Source organism: Syngnathus leptorhynchus, chromosome 5 (genome assembly GCF_054491065.1).
Source record: "Syngnathus leptorhynchus isolate UIUO chromosome 5, UIUO_Slep, whole genome shotgun sequence".
NCBI classification, from domain to species: Eukaryota; Metazoa; Chordata; class Actinopteri; order Syngnathiformes; family Syngnathidae; genus Syngnathus; species Syngnathus leptorhynchus.
The window spans coordinates 5,348,176-5,363,695 of NC_141199.1; the positions used below are offsets into that span (position 1 = coordinate 5,348,176).

The 15,520-nt window shown below is 54.8% G+C and overlaps 1 protein-coding gene across 1 annotated transcript; it reads left to right on the forward strand.

The window, feature by feature from the left end:
• The first annotated feature begins 107 nt into the window (after positions 1-107).
• On the forward strand, positions 108-12,490 carry LOC147056294 (adhesion G protein-coupled receptor G6-like). The gene is made up of 21 exons (XM_085911135.1): positions 108-300; positions 371-513; positions 602-881; positions 1,126-1,299; positions 2,362-2,427; positions 4,637-4,725; positions 4,923-4,956; positions 5,044-5,067; positions 5,146-5,297; positions 5,436-5,547; positions 5,726-5,816; positions 5,902-5,990; positions 6,063-6,127; positions 6,183-6,319; positions 6,480-6,645; positions 6,753-6,884; positions 6,973-7,089; positions 7,177-7,222; positions 7,298-7,404; positions 7,733-7,860; positions 12,074-12,490. Exons 1-21 carry the CDS (start codon positions 234-236, stop codon positions 12,105-12,107), a joined length of 2,253 nt encoding a protein of 750 aa, XP_085767261.1. The 5' UTR covers positions 108-233; the 3' UTR covers positions 12,108-12,490.
• Positions 12,491-15,520: the final 3,030 nt, after the last annotated feature.

Genomic DNA, 15,520 nt, shown 5'->3' on the forward strand with positions numbered 1-15,520 from the left:
AGGGCCGGCTGACGTCCCCGTGTTACCCGAGCAAGTACGGCAACTCCCAGAGTTGCCGGTGGAGCCTGCGAGCATCGCCAGGCTTTGTCGTGCAGATCTCATTCGAGGACTTTGAGCTGAAGGAGGCGCCAGGATGTATCTACGACCGGCTCACTGTCGCCGCTGGCAACGGCAAGGTTAAGATCTGCGGTATAACGGCTGCCGGCCTGGTTCTCAACTCCAGCGGGAGCATCATGGACCTGGATTTCACTTCTGACTTCAGCATTCAGAAAAGAGGCTTCAGGATCAGCTTCAGACACGGTAAGTCGCCACGGCAGCTCGGGAGCAGCCTCTTTTTGCATCCTTGCTTGTTTTCTCTGCCCATGGGTAGTCGCCGTGGCATTGAGAAATCAGAAGGTCAGTGTCGCTGGCGGCAACGTGCCGGGGGCCCGAGTGTCAACTTCCGTTGCCGTGCCGACGCTGCGTCACCTAACTCTGTGCTTGGAAATGGAGCGAAGTGGGCCTCCGCAGCAGGTACGTACCACGGCGAATCCCACCTTTACGGATCGGCAACAAAGGCGCAGACGCAGCACTCGGACTGTCCCGACGGCGTGACGCGCAGGTGGAGTGGATCTTCATGTACAGCGACGCCGACGGCGAGACGGCGCTGGCGCTGGGAGCGCACCAAGGCCGCGTGGAAATGGTGCTGGAGGGTGTGACGTGCTCGCTGGACTCCATTGCGACGGCGGCCGACTGGACCTCCTCTATGGCAGGCTTGTGTGTGCTGTGGGCATCGTCCAGCGGTCGCGTAGGCGTCTACTTTGACGGCAACCACTGGGCCAAGACCTGCTCCGACTCCGCCGGGCGCTCCGTTTCGGGCGGCGGCACCTTTCGCCTGGGAGGTGAGACGGTTTTCTCTCGCACAGGTGTTCACTGAATCTGACCCCTTTTACGCAAATGTTAAAGAGGCCGAAACGAGACTAACCGTACGGGAGGGGGAGATCGGTCAAAAGGGCAGAGGCGAGTCTGGAGCTGGCCGGCCTTTAAGCAACTCTACAATCTGGGATTCTAGGCTTGACCCTGTTCTGTGTACCCCCCCCCCCCCCAACAAGAGCACTAACGTGAGCTGTCGTGTGTGTGACCCAGCGCCGAGCAGCTTTCGGGGCAGCGTGTACAACGTTCGCCTTTGGGACTACGCCATGACGGTGCAGCAGCTCAACGCGCTCGCTTGCCACGCGGCCGGAAACGTCATCGACTGGGACAACAGCTTCTGGGACGTGCCCCCTGGCCTGGCCCGGACGGACGGCACCCTAAGCTGCAGTGAGTCCTATTTATCTTTTGTCTCGCTCGTTTGTCCCCGCAGTGGTTTCTCTCGTTTGACTTCCTCATTTTTCTTTGGTGTCTCTCCATTCTTGCATTTGTTTCACTCTCGCCAGAGTTTCTCTTCGATTCGGTGGGTGACTCGCTCACTTGTCGTTCTTTTTTTGTTTTTGCTTCCCACTATTGTCTCTGGCGTCTTTCCCCGACAGTTTCTCTCTTGTCCGTCCTGCTCTGGCGACACGGCGCAGCAATGAAGTCACTTTGCCGTCCGAGTAAAAGCAGCATGGAAAATCAGGAGCGCATTCCTCTCGGATCCGCTCGCTTCTTTGTTCCGTCCTTTGGTTCCTCGTCTTCTTTGTTCGCTTCCGTGTGCGCTTTCTCGTTATTGTCTTCTCGGTATATTTGTTTGCCAGTTGCTTTCCAGGAACGCCTCCTTGCTAATTCCTCCCTTTCCTCTGGTTTGTTTCTTTGAGCGCCTGTTTGTTTGCTCCTCTGCTTGCTTGCTTGTTTATTTCCCCCCGGTTGAGTGTTTTTTTCACGAGTTGCTTTGTTTGTTTCCTCATGGCGGCTTCCGCCTCCAAATGGAAGCAGCGAGGAAATGACTTGAACATTCCGCTGGGCAGCTAAGCTAATGGAGTCCAGCTGCTCCCTTCAATTCTCACCAGACGATGTGCCGCTTGTGTGCGGACGTGCAGACGCGCACGCCAACATGTAACGCGTGTGTAACGAGTGTGTGTGTGCGCGTGTGGCCTTAAAAAGATGAAGAAAGAAATCATGTCTTTGTCATTTTATGCCAAAAGGGGTGTTTATTTCACGTTTGTCAAATGATCAAAAATGAAAAAAAAAAAAAAAAAAACTCCAATTACATCTCAATTGCTTTGGCCCCTTTCACTTATCAAAAGACAATGCCTTAGTCACAACAAGTTGAGCCGGCTCAAGCAAGCAAAGGGCAAAGCTGACAACAGCGAGCGTACCTATGTAAACTTGCCGACTGCCGCGTTCCGTCGGCGAGGATGCCCTTTGAGCACACGACGAGTACCGTGTCCTTCTTTTCCCGCTTAGGCGTCTCCCTGCCCAGCGACGGCTCCGTCCACGGCAAATGCGACTCCTCGCGCCCGGGATGTCCAGGTAAGAAAAAGGAAGCGGACGCCAGCAGTGTGAGCGCCGCGCAGCCACGCTGGGGAGGGCGCTCTCTTTCACCCTTGTCCTGCGGTACACTGGATGCCGGGCGAGCGTGCGAGGGTGTCTGCGTGATGAATAACAGCCCACGTTGGTCATCCCACTTGTCTTGTCTCTCCCCTTGCGACATTCCCGCAGCCGCTTCTTCTCCCGCTGGCTCCACTAACACCACCCATGCTACTAATGCAACACGGTAGGTAACGCATGCACGCGCCCAGCGCCACTTTTTCAGCAGATGTTGAGGATCTTTTTGTTTTGCTCTTACCTCACGACCTTTCTCTCTCTTCTCAAGTGTAAATGGAATTTTGATTCTGGGCTCATGTGAGTAAGATTGGCAAGTCACTCGCCTACGTGCGGGCTCCAAAAGAACGATCGTGGGAATTGCTTGCTGACCTCCATCCACTTGGCTTCAATGACACAATGTTGACGCAGCAGAGTCTTTGTGGTGACCAAATGATAGTCTGTTTTTGGTGGCTTTTGTTGACTTCTTCCTCCTGTGACCAGTGTACGTGCAGCGGGACAGGTATGGAAAACATGAGGTTGCGTCAATATCGCCTGGCCCCTGGACGCGCAGCGTCCGGCCCCGCTTTGTCTCCACACCGGCCGCAAAGACGAGTTCCGGTGGTCCGGGACGCCGAGGGAGGAGGCACGCTGATGTTTTTGGATTCCCCAAAGTACCCTCAGGAATCACCCCACTCACGGCACGTGTCTGCTCGCCCCAACAAAGAAGCCACAACCTCCTCCACACCAGCCCCCCCTGGGCTGCCTGCCTTCCCACGCCGATTGTCGGGTGGGCGGCGGCGGCCCTTCCTGGCATTGGTCTCCACGCCGCTCAGGAAGCGTCCGGGCGGCGGTCGCTCACCTGCCGCCGCTACGGGAGCCCAGCCTGAGCTGCAAGCCACGGCCATCATCGCTAAGCCTCTCGTGTCCCGAGCTAACTCCGTCGCTGGAACAGAAAGCGGAGCTCTCAGCCGGTGGGACGGAGCTTCAACCGTCCAGAGGTTTTCAAGCAGGACCGATCGCACGAGCGCCAATGACGCTTTTGTCCTGCCGCATTCGCTGCCTTTTTTTCTCCACGACTGGCCGCCCAGAAGCTCCTTGGCTGCTTTGACTGCTCCGTACATCTTAACTCCGCCCTCCCGTCGTCCGGACCGCCTCGGCCAAATACACGCCGGCATCCACGGTCCTTTCCCGGCTACGCCGAGCGGGAGCTTTGGAACTTCTCTGGCCATTGAATCGGAAAGAGCGATGAGAGCGCCAATCGATCGACTGACGGCAGCATCGGGCCGAGAGCCTTCGCTTCCTCTTCCCGCGACTGGCAGGGAGGCTGCGCTTGTGCCGCGGTGAGCCACCGCTTCCTCGGATGCTGGCCGGTCACTTTCCCATTTGTCAAAGGCACTTCCGGAGATGCAGGAGGCAGCCTTTCGCATTGACTCCGCCTCCTACCGGCGTGGTTTGGCCATCCTCCCCAAACCTTCTCCACTTCCTCCTCTTTGGCATCAAAGCCCTCCTCTTCCTTATTTGACTCCTCTTTATCACGTAACCACACCCCTTACCGCCAGGAATTCTCCCCTCCCTCTCTTGACTCCTGGGTCTTTGGCACCGCCTCTTCCACCTTTAACTCCACCTCTCCATCCTCCTGCGATCATCCCGCCCCCCGCACTACGCCCGCCCTCGGCGAGCGTTCCCACCCTCGCATCGGTCACGCCTCCGAGCGCCGTCTCGTCCGCCCTCCCGCCGCCGAGCCCTATCCACGCGCGGCGTCCCCATAACCACACGGCTGCGAGCCTGTGGGGGGCGTTTCCATGCAACCACGGCCGTGACTGGACGAGGGACAGTAGGTCCTCATGACCCATTATCATTGTAATCCTTCCAATCAAGCTGTGAATTGATTTGGCCTTTTTAGTTGGCGCTTTGTGGGTGGTGTGACAACTGTCTGTCAATGAACAGAATGGGCTGAATCTTTTCGCTACCGTCGACGTCGTACCACTCCTTCTTGTCTCCTTCTCGACTGCTTGTGTAGCTGCTGTAGAATGATGCTGGTGTGACATGCGGTGGCCCAAAGCAAACTTGGCAGCAGCTGTTTTGCAATAACCCAACAATCTTGGTGGAGTTGTGAAATGTCAGTCAAGTCCAACCAAGTCTTTTGTGTGCGCAGAGGCCTCATTCTACAGGCTGGCTTTGGCGGTGCACGATGGGAGCTCAACGCTGACTGGCGCAGACGTGGAGGAAGCTGTGGCCTCTTGGGTAAAGTTGCCGTTGAGCCACCCACCTGCGGTGGAGGCTAATGTTAGGCATACGCTAATGCCGGCTAATGCTAAGGGGATGCTTTGTTGGAGTGGGGCGCCCACTACTGTTAATGCTAATATTAGATGCGGGCCGATGCGTACGTCAGGTGGATGCGAACGTAGGCTAACGCTAGCGTGTGTTTTTTGTCACGTCAGCTCAATGAAACGTTCCGCAACTGGACTCGCTCAGGTGAGTAGTGGAAGCTTAGCGGAGGACGAGATGTCAATGGCGTGTGTGTGGCGCACTAACCCGGACTTTTCATCTCCCCACACGCAGCGTCCGGCCCGAAGGTCACTCCAGGTCAAAGCCCTTTCCCGTCAGGTTAAGAGTCACGACGTTGTTGTGCGGCGTTCACATTGAGCGGGCGCTGTCCCGTAGCTTTCTGTGTCGCGCGCTGCTGCGCCACCACGACATCGCCGACGACCTCTCCCGTGTTCCGGCGGAGGTCCGGGACAGAATCTCCGGTGGCGAGCCTCGCATCGGCGCCGGTCTGGAGCTTGACGTGCACTCCGTTCTTGTCAGCCCCATGGGTAAGAGCGTTAAACACGCTGCCGTTGACGGCTTTGACTTCTTTCCTTCTTTGTTCTTGGTGGTGGTGTTTTGTTCCTTCCATCGTCCTGACTGACGGGAACATAACGTTGCTGTCGTTCCTTTTACCGTCTTGCCAGACAACTGCCCCGAAGACGAGGCGCTTCACTACCGGTGGCCCGAGAGCCGTCCCAGCGCAGCTCACTTTTTGCCTTGCTTCCCCAACAAGGAACAGAGCGCCACCCGCAGCTGGTAACAACAAATGCACGCACGCGGGCATGCAGGCAGGCTAGCAGGCAGGCAGGCAAGCAAAAGCCAAAAAACACTCTGACATAAAAAGGACACATGCCTCTCTTCAAAAGCAACAAGTGTTTACTGTCAGTTCCATACAATATTTGTTTTGACCTCTCTGCGCCAATCCAAATTTAAGCCCAGCAAGAAACAAATGATGGCCCCAATGTCATCTTTCCAACACAATGTCACGGCCAACTTTATTCGGACGCAAGTCTGCCCGACGACAGGTTGGTCTGCATGCCGGCCCGTAGAAAGACGAGGCAGGATGTGGCGTGGAGGTTCTGGCTAGCCCGTCTGTCTTTCTCTCCTCAGCTTGATCGAGTTTGACAACTTTTTGTCTGTCTGGTCACCCGCCGACTTCAGCAAATGCACAGACATCGACGTCATCTGCGTTTCGGCAGGTAGTCCCCCCCTACCGCCCGTTTCCCCACCCCCATTGGCGTTCCTAATCAACGGCCTGGTCTCGATTCCAGACAACGCGGCCGATGTGGCCGTGCAGCTCGCTGCCATCACCGACAACCGTCTGTCCCGGGAAGAGGTGAGCTCGCCTTCACGCCGCCGCCGGCCGGCCGGGCCTGACTTTGTGTGCGCAGGTGTCCAAAGTGGTGAGCAAAGTGCAGAGGCTGGTGGATGTGGCCAACATCAACACCAGCTTGGCCTCCACCGTAGTCACCATCATCTCCAATGTGATGAACAGCCCCCACAGCGCACTGGCACCCGCCTCGGACAGGTACCTCCCAACCCCGGCAGGCTGGCCCGGGTCCAGACACACAGTATTCTGGACGACATTCGCCTCGTACCTCGGAACCCCGCTGTACTCGGCCATGCTGCGGACCCGAGTGGACCTGCGACGGTGCCGAGCAGGCGTGTTGACGCTGACTCGTTGTTAGGGCCTTGAAGGCGGTGGATCGTCTATTGGACAAGTTGCAGTTCAAAGGCTCCAGCGTGAGCATCGGCTCTAGACGCCTGGTTTTGGGGGTGTCTACTTTCAACGCGTCCGCCTTCAACGGGACGTCTTTCAGCGCCTTCATCCCTGCAAACTCCACCGACCCTCAGGTGAGAGCGACCCCCCCCCACCAGACACCATCACCACACACACACACACACCATTATGGCGGCATTGACAGCCTGACTGGCTTTGTGTTTGGCCCCGCCGCCTTCAGATTGACTTTGAGTCGAAGCAAATGGACTCCTTGGCTCAAGTGGCGCTCCCGGCCTTGCTGCTGTCAGGGGTGGAGTCTTCGGTGCCGACTCGCATCAACTTCCTGTTCTTCGGCGCCACCGGCCTCTTCCAGGTCACATTTCCACCCTCACGAATGGGCGCAAAAGGCAAGCGAGCACTGTGGAGCTCTTGATTGTCACGCCCACCATGTCTTGTCTCAGCCGGAGCAGGATGGCCGCGCTCTGATCAGCTACGTGGTGGCGAGCAGCATTGTGAACCGCAGCGTCAGCAAGCTGAAGGAGCCCGTGGAGATCCGCATCTCTCATCTGGCGCCTCAAGTCAGTAGCCCTCTTTCTCTTCTTTCCCCCGAACGAGCGACTGACCGACCGACTGAGCGTTCATCTCATCTCCTCTCCTCCTTCCAGACTGTCCTCAGCCCTGTCTGCGTTTTCTGGGACTTCAGCATGAATGGTCAGTAATGAGGAGGAGGCGGAAAACTGGGTGGAGAGCCGAACTGAAAGTGCAATCACGGTGTACTTTTGCTAGCTGGCGCCGGAGGCTGGAATGGCGACGGCTGCCGCGTGTCTGCAGAATCGGGTGTCAACAAAACCGTTTGCCTGTGTGACCACCTGACCCACTTTGGCATCCTTATGGTGAGTTCTGCGCCCTGCTCACGCTTTGCCCGGTTCGAATGAAGTCGAAGTGGGTGTACCGCGCTTGTCTGAGGGCCGCCGTGGCAAACGTCTCCTCTTTGGGAAGTGTGATGTGACGGCAAGCGTGTGAAGGAACCCGATTGTGATGTTCAAAATCGGAGCCCATTTCCCCAGCTCAGCGCTTCCGAGATAGTCTGTCCGTCTTTGACAGCCCCTTTCCTAAACTTTGCGCTTCCGATAACAGCTGGCTCAGCCATCTGTTGTCTGGTTTGAGTGGAAATCCACTCCTGAAGTGGTTTGCGCTGATGTGTTTTTTTGTTTGTCTTAGGACATTTCCGGAGTGTCTCCGCACATCGACCGGCGTAACAACCGCATCTTGACCTTCATCACCTTCATGGGCTGCGATGTGTCAGCCGTCTTTTCGGCCGCCACGCTGCTCACCTACGCCCCCTTCCAGTGAGTTGCCGAGCTCCGCCTGCCCGTAGCACACAAAGTCGGCATTCACGCGCATTCAAACTACTGCTGCTGCTTCTTGCCCTTATTTCGGACGCGAACGCTGCTCGGCATATGGTGGTGCATCTAAATTGGGTCTCGGGCCGAATATCGCGAGTTGGCGGGAGGTTAGGCATCTCAAACAAGCACCTGATGCCTGCACTTTAGAGGGAAAGTGTTAGAGATGTTCCGACTCTAACTTATTTTGCAAGAACCACACGGGAGACAGTATGCCCTTTGAACACTTGCAAGTGGAGAATTTGTTCGTTACTGTAGATACAGCAATGTCCGAACAAAGTCTGCCGTTGCATTCATGCAAGACAGTATTTATTGAGAGAAGAAGGGTGGGGGTGAGAGTGGCCAAGGTGGGGGTGACAATTTACATGTGTGGTGGCCAAGGTGGAGGTGAAACCGCTGGCCTCTGATCACATCATAGCAGGGGTTGTTTTACGATGTTGAGTAGACAGAACAACTTTGATTGCGTCTTCTACAGTTGGTCAATCAGTGCAAAGGATCTTAGCACTTTTTTCTACTACTTTGTTAAGACAGGACAAGCTTAGGTTAATTATTACTGATTACATTCCAACATAATATGATCAACCTAATCTATTCAACCCTAACATATCCCTCCTGTTTATCATATGTTGTCAAGAAAAACAATTAAAAAAAAAAAAACCCACAGAAACAGCATATCATTGTACCCATCACTTGCGAAGCATTTTCGATGGCCAAATCATTAAGTTTCTGTAAGACATGTACGGCTAAACAGCATCATCGCAATCTACGTAGATCAATTTTAGTGTGTGAGTGAAAAACCTGCGGCAAGATGTTATAATGCAGGAAAAGTCTCACACGGTCCCTCTGCCTTAGGCGACCATAATGTTATCAATAACAACAGTCAAGACAAAAACTGCTCGTGATTGTTCAGCCGTCGGGGGCTTGGCACGCCCACTGTTGGAGGGTGAGCACAATTCTCACCCCCTCTGCAGCACTGCTTCGTCGGGGGAGAACCTGGAAGTGTCTGCCGCGCGGTTGTCGTCTTCAGTCTTCAGTGGCCAGGGTAGACTACCTGGCCACCAAGGGGGAAGAGGATTATTCTGCCTCTATTTGAATTGGGGGCGGGGACGCTGTCGATGGTGGATCTGCTTCCTTGCTGGAACCGTCGTGTTGCCGTCATCAAGTCCAGAACCATCCCCAGACAGGATCATGAGAGTCAAAGGTCACAACAGCCCTGCGTCGACGTGCAGAAGAGTTGCGTGCTGTCGTCAGCTGATGATGTTGTATCCTTTAGGTGTGGTCTGTCACCCACACTGGTGCACACACTCTTGTCCAGTTGGCGGGCAGCATCGGACAACCTTTTTGATCACAAAGCTACCAGCCATTCTGTATGAAGTAGGTTCTGTTTGATGGCGCAGACATGTTGGCTGTTGCTTTACAATTTTTTTTTTTTTAAGTAAGCATCTAAACCAAAGGTAGTGATTTGACCTCATCCCTCCTGTCGACACATGGCAAGGCCCATGTGTCGCAATTGCTGCTGCCTTAAAAAGTGTTTAGAAGCGTGAGTGGGTCAGGCACATTAGGTGCTCCTGTCTGTAAATCTTGTATCATTCGCCAATCAATTTTATTGGCCTTTTGGACTGGAAAAACAGGAGTCTTGCAAGGAGAATCCAAGCACCTCCTAAGGATTCCTCCTGACAAAAGACCATTTATGACTGGGGCCTTATTGTGTTCTGGTCTGACAAACACTTGTGACCTCATCACTTTTTATCTTTCCATTTTTGGTCTTTTGAATTTGTTCTCTTAGCTCTTGTGAAGTTTTCAACCACACTCTAGCACATTGCAATTTTCCCTCATCACCTTCAAGAGCTAGAGATTTACCGTTTTTATTTCCTATCTTAACTTGGTATTTTTAGATTTTTCCTTTTTTTTTTCCAATTTTTTGTTTTTCTTTTTTTGAGGATCCTCAATGCAGGATTAAATTGACCCTTCAACAAAATTGCCTCTTAGTCAAATTATCCTACCAGTCACACACTCAACCACACAACTTAGCGCTTTTTAACTTTTAGGCCTATTTCGGATGGGTGCAAAAACCCTTCCAAACAGCTAGGAAAAAAACGGACAAAAAAGAACCTACGCCCTTCTCCAATTAAGAAAAAGAATCTCTGTCTTTTTTAACCCGTTCCATCCACTGGGTCTAGAACCCCAGCTGTTTCTTAGCCTGGACAAACCAAACCGTAAACCTCATAGCTCGGACAAACCAAACCGTAAACCTCATAGCTCGGACAAACCAAAGCCGTATCTCATAGCCCGGACAAACCAAAGCCGTATATCTTGTGCACCTTTAACTTTTTACGCGTTTCACAACAACACAATCACACAATTTTTAGGGCTTTAACTTACTTGTGCCCTGGTTCGTTGCACTGCCGGATCCCATCAATCCACTGTTGTTCGACGAAGGCAGACCTAAGATGCTGGCCCAGCGAAGAATTTTCTTGCCAGGACTTTTCTTTACCAGGTCCTCCTAATGGACGCTGGCTTGTCGACAATGCAGCACGTCGTCCTCCGTCGATCAGCAGTGGGTATGTTGGATCCGGGTCACGGCACCAAAATGTTAGAGATGTTCCGACTCTAACTTATTTTGCAAGAACCACACGGGAGACAGTATGCCCTTTGAACACTTGCAAGTGGAGAATTTGTTCGTTACTGTAGATACAGCAATGTCCGAACAAAGTCTGCCGTTGCATTCATGCAAGACAGTATTTATTGAGAGAAGAAGGGTGGGGGTGAGAGTGGCCAAGGTGGGGGTGACAATTTACATGTGTGGTGGCCAAGGTGGGGGTGAAACCCCTGGCCTCTGATCACATCATAGCAGGGGTTGTTTTACGATGTTGAGTAGACAGAACAACTTTTATTGCGTCTTCTACAGTTGGTCAATCAGTGCAAAGGATCTTAGCACTTTGTTCTACTACTTTGTTAAGACAGGACAAGCTTAGGTTAATTATTACTGATTACATTCCAACATAATATGATCAACCTAATCTATTCAACCCTAACAGAAAGGCTGACGTGACTTCCCGGGACTTTGCAAGCGCAATCTCGTAAACTCGCACTCGGCGGGTCTTCAATCAATCAATCAATCAATCAATCAATCAATCAATCAATCAATCAATCAATCAATCAATCAATCAATCAATCAAGTCAAGTCAAGTTTATATAGCCCTAAATCACAAGCAGTCTCAAAGGGCTCTGTCCTCTGCATTTAACCCATCCCCATGTGATTTTGATCCATCCCCTGGGGGAGAGGGGAGCAGTGAGCAGCAGCGGCGCCGCGCTCGGGAATCATTTTTGGTGATTTAACCCCCCAATTCCAACCCTTAATGCTGAGTGCCAAGCAGGGAGGCAATGGGTTCCATTTTTATAGTCTTTGTTATGACCCGGCCGGGGTTTGAACCCACAACCTTCCAGTCTCAGGGCGGACACTCTACTACTAGGCCACTGAGCTGGTCTTCCGCCGAATGCCGCTGTGCCACGTTTGACTCGAGGCTGTTGCATTGTCCCGGACTCGAGCGTGCCCGCCCGTCTTGTGCAAGAAGTTGCGTCGAGATTACCCGTCCAAGATCCTGATGAATCTCAGCGCGTCGCTACTGCTCCTCAACATGAGCTTCCTGCTCAACGGCTGGCTGTCGTGGCAACGGAGCGAGGCGCTGTGCCTGGCGGCCGCGGCGCTGCTTCACTACTTCCTGCTGACATCCTTCACGTGGATGGGCCTGGAGTCGGTGCACATGTACATTGCGCTGGTCAAAGTGTTCAACACCTACGTGCATCGATACATCCTCAAGTTCTGTCTGCTGGGCTGGGGTGAGTCTTTTCTGGCCTGTGCCATTTAGTTCGTTGCGCTGATAAACAGCCGCAGGCAGACAGGCACGCGCTTGAATTTTGAGCTTCATTTCACATTGCAAAAGTTGTTTAAGTTCATCGACACTTATCGTAGACAATAGTTTCTCGCCCCAAATCTGCAAAGACGTTTTTTTGCGTCTTGGCTAGTGCCACGGCTGGTTGCCCAATCGCTACGCTGCTTCTACAGTACGACTACCTGCCTGCCGGAGTGAGATTTCCAACACCTCCCCAACCGATATGGAGTCGTGCTCACCTGTTTGCATTGTCTTTGTGTCTGCAGAGAAGCAAAATCAGACCGGGCCCTTTTCCTCTAAGGCGCAGCCCATCATGTCGTCTTCATCAGTCCTTCCCGTCGGCCAGATGATTGACAAGGTCAAAGGTTACTGCAAAGGTTAGCGCACACCGACGGCTTCTAAAAGCACACGCAAGCCCCGCCCCCCGTCCAGACAACCACGCCCTACCGGACTATCATGATGTTACAGCCAACTGGAAGCGGCGACGTGGCGTGAGCGAGCGCCAAACAAATTCTTCAGCAGTGTCCAGATACTGCCTCGCTAAAACCTTCACCTTCATCTTCTTCCGCTTATCCGGGGTCGGGTCGCGGGGGCAGCAGCTTTAGGAGGGACTCCCAGACCTCCCTCTCCCCAGCCACTTCCTCCAGCTCATCCCGGGGGATCCCAAGGCGTTCCCAGGCCAGCCGAGAGACGTAGTCTCTCCAGCGCGTCCTGGGTCAACCCCGGGGTCTCCTACCGGTGGGACATGCCCGGAACACCTCCCCAGGGAGGCGTCCAGGAGGCATCCTGATGAGATGCCCGAGCCACCTCATCTGGCTCCTCTCAACGTAGAGGAGCAGCGGCTCTACTCCGAGTCTCTCCCGGATGACCGAGCTTCTCACCCTATCTCTAAGGGAGAGCCCGGACACCCTGCGGAGGAAACTCATTTCAGCCGCTTGTATCCTGGATCTCGTTCTTTCGGTCACGACCCATAGCTCGTGACCATAGGTGAGGGTAGGAGCGTAGATCGACCGGTAAATCGAGAGCTTTGCCTTTTGGCTCATCTCTCTCTTCACCACGACGGACCGGTACAGAGTCCGCATTACTGCCGACGCTGCACCGATCCGCCTGTCGATCTTGCGCTCCATCCTGCCCTCACTCGTGAACAAGACCCCAAGATACTTGAACTCCTCCACTTGGGGCAGGATCTCATCCCCGATCCGGAGAGGGCATTCCACCCTTTTCCGACCGAGGACCATGGACTCGGATTTGGAGGTGCTGACCCTCATCCCGACCGCTTCACACTCGGCTGCGAACCGCTCCAGTGAGAGCTGGAGATCACGGACTGAAGAAGCCAACAGCACCACGTCATCTGCAAAAAGCAGAGACGCGATGCTGAGGTCCCCAAACCGGACCCCCTCAACGCCTCGGCTGCGCCTAGAAATTCTGTCCATAAAAATTATGAACAGAATCGGTGACAAAGGGCAGCCTTGGCGGAGTCCAACCCTCACTGGGAACAAATCCGACTTACTGCCGGAAATGCGGACCAAACTCTGGCATCGGTGATACAGGGACCGAACCGCCCTTATCAGTTGGCTCGGCACCCTGTACTCCCGAAGCACCCCCCAGAGAACCTCCCGAGGGACACGGTCGAACGCCTTCTCCAAGTCCACAAAACACATGTGGACTGGTTGGGCGAACTCCCATGCACCCTCGAGGATCCTGCCGAGGGTGTAGAGCTGGTCCACTGTTCCACGGCCAGGACGAAAGCCACACTGCTCCTCCTGAATCCGAGGTTCGACCTCCCGACGGATCCTCCTCTCCAGCACCCCTGAATAGACCTTACCAGGGAGGCTGAGGAGTGTGATTCCCCTGTAATTGGAACACACCCTCCGGTCCCCCTTCTTAAAGAGGGGAACCACCACCCCAGTCTGCCAATCCAGAGGCACCGTCCCCGATGTCCACGCAATGCTGTAGAGGCGTGTCAGCCATGACAGCCCCACAACATCCAGAGCCTTTAAGAACTCCGGGCGGATCTCATCCACCCCCGGGGCCTTGCCACCGAGGAGTTTTTTGACTACCTCAGTGACTTCGACCTCCGAGATTGGAGAGTCCGCCTCAGAGTCCCCAGGCCCTGCTTCCACAATGGAAGGCGTGTGGAATTGAGGAGGTCTTCGAAGTATTCCCCCCACCGACTCACGACATCCCGAGTCGAGGTCAGCAGCACACCATCTCCACTGTAAACAGTGTTGACCGTGCACTGCTTCCCCTTCCTGAGACGCCGGATGGTGGACCAGAATTTCCTCGAAGCCGTCCGGAAGTTATTCTCCATGGCCTCGCCAAACTCCTCCCACGCCCGAGTTTTTGCCTCAGCAACCGCCGAAGCCGCGTTCCGCTTGGCCATCTGGTACCTGTCAGCTGCCTCCGGAGTCCCGCAGGCCAAAAAGGCCCTATAGGACTCCTTCTTCAACTTGACGGCATCCCTTACCGCCGGTGTCCACCACCGGGTTCGGGGATTGCCGCCACGACAGGCACCAACAACCTTACGGCCACAGCTCCGGTCGGCTGCCTCAACAATGGAGGCGCGGAACAAGGTCCACTCGGACTCAATGTCCCCCGCCTCCCCCGGGACGTGGAAAAAGCTCTGCCGGAGGTGGGAGTTGAAGCTCTTCCTGACAGGGGATTCTGACAGACGTTCCCAGCAGACCCTCACAGAGTGTTTGGGCCTGCCAGGTCGGACCGGCATCTTCCCCCACCTTCGGAGCCAACCCACCACCAGGTGGTGATCAGTTGACAGCTCCGCCCCTCTCTTCACCCGAGTGTCCAAAACATGCGGCCGCAAATCCGATGACACGACTACAAGGTCGATCAACGAACTGCGGCCTAGGGTGTCCTGGTGCCAAGTGCACACATGGACACCCTTATGCTTGAACATGGTGTTCATTATAGAAAATCCGTGTCGAGCACAGAATTCCAATAATAGAACACCGCTCGGGTTCAGATCGGGGGGGCCGTTCCTCCCAATCACGCCCTTCCAGGTCTCACTGTCATTGCCCACGTGAGCATTGAAGTCACCCAGTAGAACGATGGAGTCCCCAGAAGGAGCGCTCTCCAGCACTTCCTCCAGGGACTCTAAGAAGGGTGGGTACTCTGAGCTGCCGTTCGGTGCATAGACACAGACAACAGTCAGGACCCGTCCCCCCACCCGAAGGCGGAGGGAGGCTACCCTCTCGCTCACCGGGGTGAACCCCAATGTGCAGGCGCCCAGCCGGGGGGCAATAAGTATGCCAACACCTGCTCGACGCCTCTCACCGTGGGCAACTCCAGAGTGGAAGAGAGTCCAGCCCCTCTCGAGAGGACTTGTACCAGAGCCCAAACTATGTGTGGAGGCAAGTCCGACTATATCTAGTCGGAACCTTTCTGCCTCACACACCAGCTCGGGCTCCTTTCCAGCCAGAGAGGTGACATTCCATGTCCCTAGAGCCAGTTTCTGCAGCCGGGGATCGGACCGCCAAGGTCCCCGCCTTTGGCCGCCGCCCAGCTCACTATGCACCCGACCCCTTTGGCCCCTCCTATAGGTGGTGAGCCCATTGGAAGGGGGACCCACGTTTTCTTTTCGGGCTATGCCCGACCGGACCCCATGAGCGAAGGCCCGGCCACCAGGCGCTCGCCTTCGAGCCCCACCTCCAGGCCTGGCTCCAGAGAGGGGCCCCGGTGACCCGCGTCCGGGCGAG